Below are 16,380 nucleotides of genomic sequence, written 5' to 3' on the forward strand. Positions count from 1 at the left end.
ATTATGCACATTGGTTGCATTGTTAAGTAGGTATGTAATAGAAAGTGAGACTGGAATTCCTGATGACCTGCTTCGGCCGTTCAGAATCGATTCTTTCTTTTAGGAGACAATAACTCTATTCATTGTACACTTTGATCTTTGAAACTTTTCAGACCTTTTACATTCTCAAACAGCTATTTTACACACTGCATGAAAGGTAATATTTGAGAAAACATAATAGGGGCACATTTCAAATAATCGTTTTCTATTCTAATATATTTTCAAATGTAATTTCAATCAAAACTGAATTACTCCAGTCTTCAGTGTCACATGATCCTTCAGAAATCAATCTGATATGTTGATTTGCTGCTCCAGAAACATTTCTTATTATCAACGTTGAAAACATTTGTGCTGCTTAATATTTTTGTGGAAACTGTGATATTTTTCCAGGTGTCTTTCATGAATAGAAAGTTCAAAAGAACAGCATTTATTTGAAATAGAAGTCTTTTGTAACATTATGAATGTTGTTTGATTTAATGCATCCTTTAAAAAGAATCTTACTGACCCCAAATTTTGATCGGTAGTGTAGTTCACTCTAAAATAAAAATTCTGTCATAATTCACTCACCTTATCTTTTCCTCCATGGAATACAAAAGGAGGTATTTAGCAGACTCACCAAGCTGCTCTATTCCATACAATGGAAATAGATGGCGCCAGTAAAATCAAATGAAAATGAAATAAAAATATTGAGTTGCACTGCAAGACATGCAAAAATTACTGTTTGATGTTGTGACTCTAGTGCACAGGTTAAATTGCAATAATTTTAGATATTTTTGGTCCTTTTTGGAGCTTGATAGACCCTGGTAACTATGTTTTCATTGTATAGAGAAATGCTACAAAACATTATTCAAAGTTCTTCTTTTGGTGTTATACAAAAAAAATTAATACAGTCTGGAATTATATGACAGTGGAATTATAAAACAATGTATGTTTTAAATGCTTTCAGCACATTTCAGTTAAAGGGATCAGATCACAGGGTCCATTTGTCCACAGTCCATTCATGTAGAGAATTCTTTGTATACACATTTTCATAAATTATAGTGCTTTTACCCTAATGAATGTGTGTGTTGGTGTGTTTAGGCTGAGGAAGAGTTGGGAAAAGCTCAGAAGGTATTTGAGGAGATCAATTATGAGCTCCAGGAGGAACTTCCCACCCTGTGGAACAGGTAATAACCATTTATCCTGCAATCACTCTGTTTATCGCTCTTATTCATTCCCCTTAAAGGAATAGTTCACCCAAAAATGAACAACCATCATGTTGTTCCAAACCGGTGTGCTGCTGTTTTTTCTTCGGTGGAACACAAAAGGAATTTTTACACAGAGTCTCTTTAATTGTTAAAAACAGTAATATTGTGAAATATTATTGCCAATTAAAGTTGCTGCTTTCTATTTGAATATATTTTAAAATGTTATTAATTCCTGTGATGGTAAAGCTGAATTTTCAGCATCAATACTCTAGTCTTCAGTGTCACATGATCCTTCAGAAATCATTCTTATATGCTTGGTTATGAAAAAGCATTTATAATTGTAGTGTATGGCTTCCGAAGATCCTATTTTTTATGATACTTGTATGTTGTTATTAGGTTTTTTTTTAGCTTGAGAGGTAATAATGAACTGTCATTATATGGTAAAAACAGCATTTATCCTTCTTTTGTGTTCCATAGAAAGAAAGAAGAATAAAAAAACTGTATGATTGGAATAACATAATGGCAATACTTAACAGAATATAATTTCTTGATGAAATTTTTTCTTTTAAATGAACTGATGTTGACTTCTCTCTGTCTCTCTTTCTCTCTTTCTCTGTAGTCGTGTTGGCGTCTATGTTAACACATTCCAGAGTGTTGCCGGCCTGGAGGAAAAATTTCACAGGGATATGGGCAAAGTGAGCCAATAATAAGAGACTTATTAACAAGAGATAAATGCGATTATTGTTGTTAGTTACCAGGGTATGTCACACTCTCTCGCACACAGCTGAACCAGAATCTAAGCGATGTTATGACCAAACTGGATGAGCAGCGTCTAGCCAAGTGAGTGCTTATATCTTTGGATATCTCCTGTCTGTATCACTTTTGGTTTCCTGTAGTTTAGCACAGATGTGTGAGCCTTTATTTTCCCAGTAAATTAAACCAACCCTTCCCCTAAACAACCCACAGAACAGGTGTCAAGACAGCAAACACTGAGAAGAGGTAACAGCTCTCATGTTTTGTGTGTTTGTTTATGCAAACATTTATTGCATCAAAGGCATACTAACACTTGGTTGCTTTGGAAACTTACCGCAAATGTTTTGAGTGTGCATGGGACCATGTGTAAATGCTGACATGAAAAATAACTGCATGACTGGAATGTCTTTGAAATGCAGTAATTGTGCATGGTAGTGATTTAAACCAATCTGTCTGCTGTATTAACGCTGATCTGTGCTGCCCTCTAGTGATGTATATCAGTCATTACACTCACGACCGTGCAGGCCAAATGATGGATTCTTTTTTCTTCTCTTTTTTTCTCTCTCCAATGTGTGTTTCTCATGCAGCGAAGAAGCAGCAAACCACAGTCTCTCAGAGTCTGGGTCAGAAGCCCCTAAATCACCACAAAAGGTAGTGTGTGTGCGTGAGAATGCTGATTTTTTTATTTTCTGTCTATAATATGTCTATGTGTTTGTCACATCGCCTACAGAGTGTTACAGCATGTATAAAACGAAATATGCAAATATAACTCCACTTTATTGACTTTAATAACTCCACTTTAATAACTTGACTTTATTATGCTGGCTTGATTAAGTCAACATACTGAAGTGCTATTTAAACTTATTATTATTATTATTATTCTACATTTTTTTAAACTCCTCCTAGGGCTTTCAAGCTAGAACCACCAAACTTGGGTCAGCAACGTGCCAATTTATGCTAGCAACGTGTTAAAATATGCTATTTTATGCTAGCAACATGTTAAAACATGCTATTTTATGCTAGCAACATGCAAAAACTTGCTATCAATGTGCTAATTCATGTTAGAAACATGCTTAGCAGCATGTTAAAACATTCTAGCAATGGGGTAAATCATGTTAGAAACATGCTAGCAATGTGCTAAATCATGCTAGCAACATGCTCAAATGAAGGGTGCATCTCAATCAGCCCCCTAGTTCAGTAGTCGGGCCACTGATCAAGGAGACGGCCATTTTAAGGGCGGTCTCAATCGCAGAATCCTTCCAGTGCACTGAAACATTTGCTCCCTAAAAAGTCCTACAATGCACCGAAAAAACATCAATGTGCATCAATGCTCACTATGTTCCCTTAATGGAAGTTCTGAAGCGCAAAACTTAAATCACATGAGCCAACTCACTACACATAACGACCAATAAAAAGCATAATTTTATTATATTTCAGGATAAACATACGTTGTTAAACAGGTTATGAACACAATCTGTATTTATCATTATGTACTTGTAATCACATTACAAGTAATGTCAGAAAGACATCAGTTCTGCTGGTGTTCATAAATACCAGTAATGCTGTTGTACAATGAGTATGTTGTACAATGTCATTGTGTCCTTTACTGTCCTTACCAGTGCCCGAATTCGTGTACACAATATACTGATTCACGAGCTTGGGGGCTAGGGAACTGATTGAGATGCACCCCAAGTGTGCAGCACACGTCCTGAAAAGTGAAGCAAAAGCATATTAAACATGCTAGTAATGTGTTAAATCATGCTAACAACAACATGCTAAAACATGTTAGCAAGACTATTTTAGCAATATAAAGTTTAGTTAACTATAACAGCACTACCTTACAATAGAAGTCTGTGTTATGCCCTCATGTAGATGACTAGGTTAACATGACTGTGTGTGTAATCAAACTTAAAGCATGTTACACAGAAAGAATCTAATCATGAGCAGTGCTGATTTTGTGGTTTAAACCGCAGTGTGTTTTCCTCATTATCTGCATGTGTGTGTTGGTGTGGCAGTCCAGAGAGGGGCCGCCGGTTTCACGGCCCCCAAGGCCTGCTTCGTCTCAGGAGGTGAAAGAGGACAACATCATTAACCTGTTTGAGGATGCAGTGGTGCCTGACATTAACATTTCAACACAGCCACAGGTCAGAGGTCAAATAACTCCCTCCCCTGCTCATATAAGCACTCACCAATCTCTTCCTCTTCACATGTTTTAATTTTTAATGCATAACACATTCATCCAGTTTCACCCTAAAAGTGACTTTTGCCGTCCTATTATTACCTCTCTTTCTGCTCATTCTACTCCATAGACTGTAAAAAAATATGGACGTAGTGTCCGTGACGTCACCAATAGGCCGATTCTGAAGAGCAGTTTTGAAGCGTAAAGTAGGGTCGAGCTGGCCGTTGCCATCTTGGCCACGCGTCACCGCACGTCACTCCCGGATAATAGAAAATGGGCAAAGAGGCGGGATGTGGATGGAGCTGAGGTGACGCGATGACTAACAGACAGCAGATAAATGGCTATCCACCTGTCACTCAAAGTGCCCATGCCCTTAATTATGCAGAACTTTAAGGCTTTATATAATGTAAACGAATGAGTTATTTAAAAAAAAATCACCCCCCTCACAGTTGTCATGAGGGGCAAAATTAGCCGTATAGACCAAAACCACAATTTGTACCAGGCTGTAAACATTTTAACATGGGGCTCAATGAGATTCTGCTCCCTTCTGGAGCCTGTCTCTAGCGGCCAGTCGATGAATTGCAGTTGAAGTCACTTCCGTATTGGCTTCAAGAGAAACTGCGGGAGGTTACTGCTTGTTCTACTCAAGTATCACTAGCTCTTGAGTTTGTCAACATTACTATCATTTCTTTCTGCAAACCAATGATTCCACTAAATATAACTGTCCTAGTAAAGGTGGTGTTTTGTACTGTACACAACAGTGTAATGGTCCAGTAGTGTGTACCCTACTGGATTTAGATGTGGATGCTTTGAAAGCAATCAGTGCTTCTCCAGCCCACCAGTTGGGTGTCAAAGGACAGGAGAGGTCAGGATGGAGTTTTTGAAGCCTCAAAATCGGCCGTTGCCATCTTGGCAGCGCGTCACTCCCGGATAACTGAAAATGGGCAAAGAGGCTGGACGTGGTTGGAGCTGAGGTAGGGTGACTAGACGTCCCCGTTTTCCGGGGATAGTCCCGGTTTTTGGTGTTCTGCCCCCGACTGGAGCTGTCCCCATTTTACAGCTCGTTCAAAACAACCCGCATTTACATTGCAAAAAAAGCTGAACATACAGCAGCCTGCTGGTTATAGAAGCAATCGTGTAGTGATTATTTTCAACAGCAGATGGCGCTGTGAGATACGCTGACTCTACTTGGTCGTGCACGCACGTCGCTACTATTTCATGAAGAACGTAACCGAGAGCAGAGCGCCATTATAGTCAAATATCAAAACATGTAAACATGTTTTTTTATCTGCTGTAAAGTTGGGCATTTTAACATGGGGCTTAATGAGATTGTGCTCCTTTTTGGAGCCTGTCTCTAGCGGCCAGTCGATGAATTGCAGTTTAATTCACTTCCGTATTGGCTTCAAGAGAGACCACGGGAGGTTACCGCTTGGTTTAAATAGAACGCCCTAAGCTCTTGATCACTTGAAATCTGTTATAGAGCTGATTGATTTAGTTTTTTCCCTTATAAATTATAAAATAAAAAAAATTTTATGCACCATTCTATATGCCTTTATGTATGCTTGGGCTGTTGTGGAAAATATAAAAAATTACACAAACGAAAATGATAACAATACAATAAAATAACTGCATAAAAACGGTCAGCTCAAGGTAGCTACAAGTATTTTGCAGTTCAATGTCAAAATAACTCCAAAATCATACACTAGAGTTGTGTGAGGTGCGACCTGCTGTGACGTCACAATAGACCCTTTTCACATTTCCGGGTTTCTCAGAGCGGAAGTTGTCATAGTTGGGTTAACTATTGTAGCCTACTTGTGAATGAGATAATACATAAAATATTTTTCTGTGTACCCATTTGCTCAAATAGCCAAAGAAAACGCCACAATACTGATTTTACAACTTTCAAAAAGAGGGAAAAAATAGAGTGAGATTGATAATGGCAGTCAAAAGAGAGAAATATGTGAATTTTTACCATCACTCCCATAGACGCTTTAGAAACACCCTCGCAGCAGCAGTAACTTGTTTTTTTGTAATTTGATGCAAAAGTAATAAAATACAAAGTATTAGTGTTATAAATGTACATACATTTAAAAAAAATGAAAATACAAAAAACGTTGCAGGATTTACGATATTGATGACCGTTAAAACGCCTCATCACAGTCTGTGAAAAGGGTCTATCTTGTTACATTGTGGTCTCAAAACTCAACATTGTATCAATGTCACCATGCTATCTGGGATGCCACTTTGGTTCAGCATGTAACATATATACTCCATGCATGTGATGCATGTTAACTTGCTTCCTGCTAGTTTAAAGAACAAGAGTCAGGGAGAGATTCAGAGCAGAAAGAACAAACATCGATAAGAAAAAAAGACCTGCAGACATTTTTCTGTGTATTCTAATGTTAATCAAATGAAATAATCATAAACACATACTCTACCGTTCAAAAGTTTGGGGTCAGTATAATTTTTATTAAATTTTTTGGGGACAGAAAGAAGTACTTTTATTCAGCAATTTTGAATGAAATTTTATAAAAAGTGTACCATAAACACATTTAAAATGTTAAAAAAGATTTATATTTCAAATAAATTCTGTTCTTTTCAACCTTCTGTGAATCATGTGACACTGAAGACTGAAGTAATGATGCTGAAAATTCAGCAATAAATTACATTTTAAAATATGTTCAAGTAGAAAACGGTTATTTTAAATTGTGTAATTGTGAAAATAAATGCAGCCTTGGTGAGCATAAAAAAAATCTTACTGATCCCAAACTTCTATAGTCTATACATTTTGTCTGGGCCTAGTCATTGCAAGCATTACTGTATATTTATTTTCTTCTTACTCTTGTACATGGTTTTCCAGGTTCCACTATTAGATGACTTCACCTTTAACAAATTATCTCCTCTCATATTTTCTGCAATAGCTCTGAACACTGTTTATTATAAGCATAAACTTCTGTAAGTGGGGTTTATGAGAGCGCTCTGCTTACTGTTGACAAGGCGATAAACGTACCTTGCACTCTTATTATGGGCCTCATTTATCTCACTCTTTTATTCTGTGCTTCCTCATGGAAGGGGGCTTCATGGAACTCATGGGAGGTAAGACTGCTGTTTTGGCACGCTTGTGATGGATCAATTCTCTCTCGACATACTCTTTGTGATTCTGGTCTGATTGAGTATACAAGAACCATTTTATGGGGCCTTTGGATGAAAGTCTTTTACAATCTTTGGATCGACAAATTACAAACAAAACCACACATAAACACACAAACATCAAAAATTAAACCTTGTTATTTAAAAACAGATTTCCAGTCATTTTTGTACCATGTAATATATACTGTAAATGTAAATCAATGTAAAATCAATGTATATCAGGGGTTATTCTAGACAAAACATGGATGGATGGATGGATGGATGGATGGATGGATGGAAAGACAGATGGACAGACAGACGGACAGATAGATGATAGATGGATGGATAGATGGATGTATGGATAGACAAAAAAGACGGATGGATGGATGGATGGATGGATGGATGGATGGAAAGACAGATGGACAGACAGACGGACAGATAGATGATAGATGGATGGATAGATGGATGTATGGATAGACAAAAAAGACGGATGGATGGATGGAAAGATAGACGGACAGATAGACAGACAGACGGACGGACAAATAGAGGATGGATGGATGGATGTGGATGGATGGATGGATAGACAAAGAAAGATGGATGGATGGAAGGAAAGATGGATGGATGGATGGATAGTTGATGGATGGATGGACAGAAATATGGATGGATGGATGGATGGATGGATGGAAAGACAGATAGACAGACAGACAGACGGACAGATAGATGATAGATGGATGGATGGATAGACAGAAAGACGGATGGATGGATGGATGGAAAGACAGACAGACGGACGGACGGACGGACGGACGGACGGATGGATGGATGGATGGAAAGACAGATGGACAGACAGACGGACAGATAGATGATAGATAGATGGATGGATAGATGGATGTATGGATAGACAAAAAAGACAGATGGATGGATGGATGGAAAGATAGACGGACAGATAGACAGACAGACGGACGGACAAATAGAGGATGGATGGATGGATGGATAGACAAAGAAAGATGGATGGATGGATGGAAGGAAAGATGGATGGATGGATAGATAGTTGATGGATGGATGGACAGAAATACGGATGGATGGATGGATGGAAAGACAGATGGACAGATAGACAGACAGACGGACAGATAGATGATAGATGGATGGATGGATGGTTGGATGGATGGATAGACAGAAAGACGGATGGATGGATGGATGGAAAGACAGACGGACGGACAGACGGACAGATAGATGATGGATGGACGGACAGACAGACGGATGGATGGATGGATGGATGGATGGATGGATGGATGGATGGATGGATGGATGGATGGATGGATAGATAGATAGATAGATAGATAGATAGATAGATAGATAGATAGATAGATAGATAGATAGATAGATAGATAGATAGATAGATAGATAGATAGATAGATAGATAGATAGATGATGGACGGACAGATAGATGATGGACGGACAGATAGATGATGGACGGACTGACGAACGGACAGATAGATAGATATTAGGTGTTGAGTGACAAATTAGAATTAATACAAATGAGTCTGTTAGATAATTTATTGAAAGCAATCAGCAGAACTCAACAATTAACTTTACTTCAGACCATGATGGGATATAGTTTAGAGTGAATGATAATTCACGTCTCTTATCTATGTTTTCCTTCATTTCCTTCATATCTATCTTTGCCTTTTGCCCTATTTCCTGCCCTTATCTTCCACGGCATCTATTTTACCCAAAACTCAAAAATCTATCCAAATCCAAAAAACAATCCTGGCCGACCCTTCCTCCCCATCGCAGCCTGTTCAGACCCCCGCTGCAGACCCCTCCCAGCAGTGCGACTCAGACGACGAAGCTGCCACACAACCTTCCGGCCAGCATGAAGCTCCCCAGTGTGATGATGAGGTCACTCCTGCCGTACAGCCGCATGAAGCCCCCGGCTGGGACGAGCAGGACAGTGTGCCTGCGCAGTCAGGCTGGGCCGGTGAAACAGAGGCTGAACTTGCGCAGCCAGACTGGGAGGACAGTGGTGTGGAGCACTGGGGCGAGGAAGGGTCCCAGGTAGGGCAAGAGCAGGACGCAGATACAAACTGGGGCAGTGGTACGGCTCAGGCTTGGGAGGTGGAGTCAGAGCCACCTCAGTGGGAGGAGCTTCAAAGTGTAAGAGGAGCAAGAGTCGTGATTAATTGTAGAGTGTTGGCATAGTGGTAGGATAGGCCAGAAGTAAATAATGTTGTGGCTGGTTTCTATCGTGTTCATGTTGAATGTTCGTTTTTGCCTTCTGTGTATAGCATTCTCAGTTTTATTATCTTTAGTTGCTCCGGTGTGATTAACTGTTTCTTTTTCTTTTAATATTATTTTTATATTTAGAATGAAACTCCAACAGTGACAAATGGTTCCTCAGGTGCAGAACTTCCTCCATCTATTCTTTATAAGGTAAGCTGAATTGGGAACCCAAGAACAGAGACCCCAAAGAAGTCTCTTATGCTTGCCAAGGCTGCATTTCATTGATTAAAAATACAATAAAAACAGCACTATTGTGAAATATTATTACAATTTAAAATAACTGTTTTCTAATTAATATATTTTAAAATGTTATTTATTCATGCCAAAGCTGAATTTTCAGCATCATTACTCCAGTCTTCAGTGTCACACGATCCTTCAGAAATCATTCTAATATTCTGATTTGCTCAAGAAATATTTATTATTATGATCAAAGTTGAAAACAGTTGTGCTGCATAATTTTTTTGGAAACCAAGATTATTCAATTAACAGAAAGTTCAAAAGAACAGCATTTATTTGAAATAACAATCTAAGTCTTTAAATGTCACTTTTTAATTGAATAACATGATTCTTGGTAGGTGAAAGCAATGCATGACTATGGAGCAACAGACAGTGATGAACTTGACCTGAAGGCTGGTGACATTGTGCTTGTGCTTCCCTTTCCCAATCCAGATGAACAGGTCAGTCATTGCACACATGCTCAAACACACTCGCATACAGTCGGACAATGGGCTCTATCATACACTCGGCGCAATGCGGCGCCAGGCGCGACACAAGTGTTTTTTGCTAGTTTTAGCCCGACGCAGTTATCGTTTTCACATCCAATGCCACGTTGTTTAAATAGCAAATCCATTTGCACCCATTTGTGCGCCAGTGGTCTGACATTGTGTTTAGGCGCATTGTTTGCGCTTTGCTATTTAGAGGCAACTGAAAACGACTGCACCATTGACCAACTGAAACCTGGTCTAAAGTCAATAGCGCAGTATTTTTTGTGTTATTTAAAGGGCGTGTTAGTAATATGCACCTATAGGCGGGTGCACAACATGCATACACTCTGCTTATTACTCACACAGGGATGCGTAGCAGCACACAAACATTTTTAAATATTACAAATAAAAGATTAATCTCTGGAGAAGCGTTCAGTTTTTCTGCTTGCAAATTCCGCCATGTAAATAGCGAATCTGCCATGGTGCAAGCGCAACTGGCTTTTAAAGGGAATGGGAGATGAAACTCTGATTGGTTTATTGCACGTTACGCCCAAAACACACCCATGACTCACTAACCCTCTGGGGTACTTCATTTATGGGTCACACTCAGGACCTTCGGGTCAAAAATTACCCGGAGGGCGGGATTTAAGATAAAAAAGATTTGAGTAAAATCAATGAAATATATTTTTGTTCAATAATATTTTTTCTTTTCTTTTTTGGTGTTTTGAGATAATTTTATGATTTATAATTAATATTTATGCAATAATTATGACTCATTTTTTCCCATTGAATATAATAATAAATGTATATATATATATATATATATTTTTTTTTTCTTTTATTAAAGCTGTATTTCATTTTAGAGTCAAGCCTAGGCCTCATGAAAGCAATTTTTTTAATGAGATCGGTGCCATCCGGTGGACACATTGAGCATTTTTATCACGCAATAGCACATTTTATACCACTATAGTGGATCTTGCGTTTTATAAAAAAAAATACAAAATCGTAGCGTCATCGAAATGGTCCGAAACTTGGTGACTTTATTGGTACTTGGTATGATATATGAACACACATATACATATTGGGGACAGGATTCGAAAAGTCTAAGTGGTCGTAAAAAAAAAAAATCACACTCAGGACCTTCGGGTCAAAAATGACCCCCATAGTAAATGAATGGGAAATTGGCAAAAGTATGAAAATACAGAGTTTTTTTGTGCATAGAATCTACAAATCAGCCAGGATACAGAAAAAAAGGACTCAACAGTGAAGGGGTGAATCTCTAAAACATCAAGAGTGCAAAACGGACAAAAAAAACTCACACACACACACACACACACACACTTATACACACAAAAACACACGCACACACAAATGAACGCGTGCCATTCCAAAAGCTAATTGTGTTTGTGTGTGTGTGTGTGTGTGTGTGTGTGTTTTTTTTGTCTGTTTTGCACTCTTGATGCTTGACCTGTCCCCAATTTTTTGGGTTGTTTATATACCAAGTACCAATAAAGTCACCAAGTTTTGGACCATTCCGATGAAGCTACGATTTTTTTTTTTCAATTATAAAACGCTTTGGGTCATTTTTGACCCGAAGAACCCCAGAGGGTTAAGAGACTAGGTACAACCCTTTTAGACCATGCGTTGAGTGCGCCGACCATTTTTCCCGTCTGTAAACTAGCAAACGTGGATTCGGACACGTCCTAAATGCACCTGTGCCGTGTGCTTCAGACCATGCGCTCAGATCGTTAAAATAGGGCCCAATGACCCATTGTCTTATCTTTTTGTTTGTGTGCGCAGGATGATGGCTGGTTATTGGGCGTAAAAGAGTCACACTGGCTTCAGAATAAAAACCTCCTAGTGAAAGGTGTCTTCCCTGAAAACTTCACCCAGAAACTGTGAGCGGAACAGCCACCTCTCACAATCACCTGTTCTTATCCTTCGTTTTCTCACCACTCTACTGTGATGACATTTTTCTATAAAACATCTTCAAAAATAAGGGCTTCTCAAGCGAAGAAAAAAAAAAGCTCTGTTCTATATACATGGTCACTTTTGTAGAACTGGAGTATGAATAAAAGATAGATTTTATCATATGAGATTTGCAGCAGCATGCTTTACACTGAAATGTGATATGGACACAATTAAAAGATGCCAGATGTGGATGAAGACCGGGGCCGATTTGATTGATGTTTGTTGTTGGCCCATTTTGGGAAGTTTGTTTAGTACATGAAGCATTAATTCTTTTTTTTTTTCATCAACTGACTTTAACACATCAATCAATATATTTCAGTGAAACCTTTTGCTTAAAGTCAACATGTAATAAAAGTGGACCCCATTTACTTTCTTAACATTTTTCTTAAAAAGTCTTACTGTGCACTATTCTTCAGTGCCTGTTCCACATACTTCAAAATAAAAAAAAGGCAGCGGCTATTTACACTGTGTAAATAACAACTAGATTGTATTAACACTAACGCTGCGTCCGAAATCAAATACTTCTCTACTATAAAGTATGCGAAAAATAGTACGCCAACAGAGTAGTATGTCCGAATACATAGTATTCGAAAAACAGTAGGCGAAAAGTCCCCTACTACTTCTGGCGCGATTCTGAAGTCCGCATTCAATGGACAATTTACTATCCCATGAGGCCATGGGAGAGTATTTATGAATGGAGATGAAGGGACGCAACTGATGCTGGTAGGTCATGTGATAATGACAAAATGGCGGATGTGGTATGTAGTTCATACTACACGCATTCATGCTATATAGAACGTACTTTTTTAACAGCCGCAAAGTCAGTTAAAATTCAAATGTAGTACCTACAGACTACACGATTTTGGACACAGCTTAAGTGATAATAGCATATTTTCTTAGCTATAAATACTATTTACACTAAGTACAAATAGCAATAGCTGCTATTTACACTAAGTTTAAGATTCTATTTAGACTAAGTGAAAATAGCAGCATGTCTTAGCATATTTGTATATACTTTAAATAGTGATATATTTACACTATGGAAATAGTATTTTCTTTGCAATAAGTGTAATAGTTAAATCATATTTAAACTTATAAATAGTGGAGATACTATTTGCAACTCAGTGTTATTGTACATGAAACTGTATGCAATAATAACAATTGTAAATGATTATATTTATTAAAATTATGAAATGGATGCCGCCTTATTGGGACAATAAAGCCCTCCCTAAACCTACCCTTAACCGATACACACTTTATTAATAAACACGTTAGATACTTTATATTCACTTTTCGAATATTTTCTTAATTTTTATTGAAAATAAATGCCTTTCCGATCTGATATGTGATGGGAAAAGGGAGTAAAGCGAGCTCTGCAAAAGGCGGATTCGAACCTCGGATCGCTTTGCGTCAAAACTTCATGCTACATGCCTTACCCCTACACCTTTGCTACCATAAAAAATTCAGTGTCTGGCCCAACCAGACGTCAGTGGGCGGAGTTGGTGTAAATGGCATTTGCCAACAAGGTCGGCTATTTGCACTTAGTATAAGTAGGCATTGCATATTTTATCAAGATTAAAAAGTCAGCTGATATCACAAATCCCTGTTGGTATCTAAACCAATCAATTTCCAATGCGTTAAATCAGGTCCCGCTGTATAGAATATCCTGTTTTATATCCTGGAGCAAAGTGGGAAGTGCAAACTCTATTTCATGTTGACTTTAAGGTTTTGCTGATTTCATTATCTCTTGAGTCTCCTGAACATGTATATCACTTTTATAGTATTTGAAAATGTTGTTCCATAGATGGGGTATCTAGCACAACATGTGAGGGGCTCATCATCTCAATACCTTTATGATCAATAACTTCATGATATGTATGTTCTTCTTTGTTCGGTTATTGAGGTCTTCAGGTATATGCCACCAAAGATTATGACAATCATGCTATGGGACAAACCACTGCGTTTATACTGTTTGCTCGAAACACTTTTTGCTACGCATTTTACAATTGAAGAGGTTTAAACATTTGTCATGGTTGCACGAATGTTTTATAGATCCTTTTAGATGGGTGCACATATGCTTTATTCTGGAGAAAAATGAAGATTTTTGTAATCTTACTAACATTTAAAATCGAAAATCAGGTCAAAAATAGATTTCAATTTTCATTTGATCTTGAAAAATGTATTCTGCAATGCACTGATACTTTGAGCATTAGGGTGGATTTCACTGAATTTATTCACAATGTACAGTATGAATCAGTTATTTAAAGTGTGCTCGACTGCATCCGCGTCTGGATATATGCCTGGTTTTAATGCTCTTCTTTGTCATTTGATAAATTACCGCTGTCATGCTCAATAGAAATATGTGCACAAACATCTCTTTTTAATAAAATTCAGTTTTCTATAATGTTGAACGATTATATCAAGAAAGAAATGACACTGCATTGTTAAGAAACGGCAATGACTTAAATGTAGTATTTTAGCACATTTAGTGGTTGAAATGCAAAAGTGCTTCAACTATTTAGTAAATTGCCTCTCTGTGTAATGTAAAATTTGATATTAAATATACTGGGAATCTAATTTTGCCAAAACAGTGTAGAATCTATCAAAGAGGGTAAATTAGCTGCTAATTTGTGAACTGTTACTCTTATGTATGGTAAACTCTGACATTGTCAGTCTGTACTGTGTACTGTACTGTTTATATATTCTCTCTCTCTGACCTGTTTACATATCAGAGCTGTAATTTTCTCACCCGATAAGCTCTATATTTGAATCAGTTTTGAATATTAAAAATGTTTATCAGACCTTTGAAATGAACCGACAGCTGCAAGAGGTCAATTCAGGTTCCTTTTAACAAAAACGTGTAAATGTTTGATGACTCTCTGAGGTTCTGATATTTAAAAATAGCCTGTGAAAAAACTGAGATGTATCACATTAACTACATGTATCACTGATCTGTATAATGAATGTATATAATACATTTTGTTCAGAAAGGGGAAATTGTCTTGCAGCATTATGGTAGGATGATCTGTCTTAACATGCAGTACTCTGTAAGAATTGCCCTGTCTGACAGACTTTACGAAGCATATTAAAATTAAAATCATTCTGAACTTCAAATCTAGGGTCCTCTCGTTCATCTCACATCATCCACTTTTTGTCATGGGATCATTTCAACATATTTTAACCTCACAAGACCCAGGAAAACAAAGTCTTTTTCATGTCATTACATTGTTTAGAGCATAAGAAACAATTTTTGAAAAATTATATTTTATTCATACGTTATGCTATGTCCTCATAAGTGGACACCAGGACTCAGTTGTTTAAAAAAATAAAATGACATGAAATGACATGCATAGGCAAAAACAATGGGATTTTTTTCCCCATTCACCAATCAATTTTTAACCAAACTTTGTTTAAAGATGATTCTCAACTATGTTATGAAAAATATAACGGAATGAATTGATATACCATTTTACTTTATGCAAAATCTGGGTAAAATGGCCATACATGGGGTTTCCCATTCAATGCAATGCATCTATACACTGTATCTAATTTGCATATTAATGTGTTCTTGGAGCAACATGTAATGAAAAAAGAAGTGTAATAATGGGAGTAATAATTGGCAACATTTTCATAATAATATATAATATTTTATAGGAACATTGATATGTAATTTATTTCCCTATTCACTTGTTGTGTCTCCTAAAATGCCTGATAAACATATGTATGAAATCAATGCCCTGTTTTGTAACAGAAAATCGTATTTTGATTAGAAAACCCATTACATTTTCCTGAGATGTTGATAACAAACAATTTGAAAATTAGTCAGATTTAAATGATAATTGCAAAATATCATATTTCCATAAGAGTGCTACATTTGATCATTCAGTCATTTTTAAAGACCAAGTTGTCCTGGTGAAACCTCAACAAATGCTATCTCTGAAAAGCCCTGAATGTGCTCTTTACAGGACAACCAGACTTAAACTGTGACATGGAAATTCACTAAAATATAATGTCCTTGTCGGAGGACAGTGGCACCCAGAAGGTTAAGAGCCCCAAAGCTAAGCATCCCTTGTTTCTTAATAGTTCTAATTTCATATATTACTCACATATGAAACCTAAACTACATTGACATCTCTTT

General features: G+C 37.3%; 1 protein-coding gene across 10 annotated transcripts in view; it reads left to right on the top strand.

Annotated features, from left to right (window-relative positions):
- The window catches only part of bin1b (bridging integrator 1b), a 36,685-nt gene extending 21,332 nt beyond the window's left edge, over nucleotides 1-15,353 (top strand). For 2 of the 10 annotated variants that reach the window (XM_079841069.1, XM_079841070.1), the window contains 10 exons: nucleotides 1,120-1,205; nucleotides 1,846-1,921; nucleotides 2,011-2,066; nucleotides 2,567-2,630; nucleotides 3,995-4,123; nucleotides 7,231-7,254; nucleotides 9,082-9,441; nucleotides 9,652-9,717; nucleotides 10,143-10,244; nucleotides 12,072-15,353. In XM_079841069.1, the coding sequence (XP_079697195.1) occupies nucleotides 1,120-1,205; nucleotides 1,846-1,921; nucleotides 2,011-2,066; nucleotides 2,567-2,630; nucleotides 3,995-4,123; nucleotides 7,231-7,254; nucleotides 9,082-9,441; nucleotides 9,652-9,717; nucleotides 10,143-10,244; nucleotides 12,072-12,173 (1,065 nt within the window). In that variant the 3' untranslated portion in view covers nucleotides 12,174-15,353. Of the gene's footprint in view, nucleotides 1-1,119; nucleotides 1,206-1,845; nucleotides 1,922-2,010; nucleotides 2,067-2,192; nucleotides 2,226-2,566; nucleotides 2,631-3,994; nucleotides 4,124-7,230; nucleotides 7,255-9,081; nucleotides 9,442-9,651; nucleotides 9,718-10,142; nucleotides 10,245-12,071 lie in introns of all 10 variants that reach the window. The other 8 variants (XM_079841072.1, XM_079841074.1, XM_079841075.1 and 5 more) reach the window with 6 other exon arrangements.
- The last annotated feature ends 1,027 nt before the right edge of the window (nucleotides 15,354-16,380 follow it).

This window comes from Gobio gobio (genome assembly GCF_949357685.1).
Source record: "Gobio gobio genome assembly, chromosome: 17".
NCBI lineage: Eukaryota > Metazoa > Chordata > Actinopteri > Cypriniformes > Gobionidae > Gobio > Gobio gobio.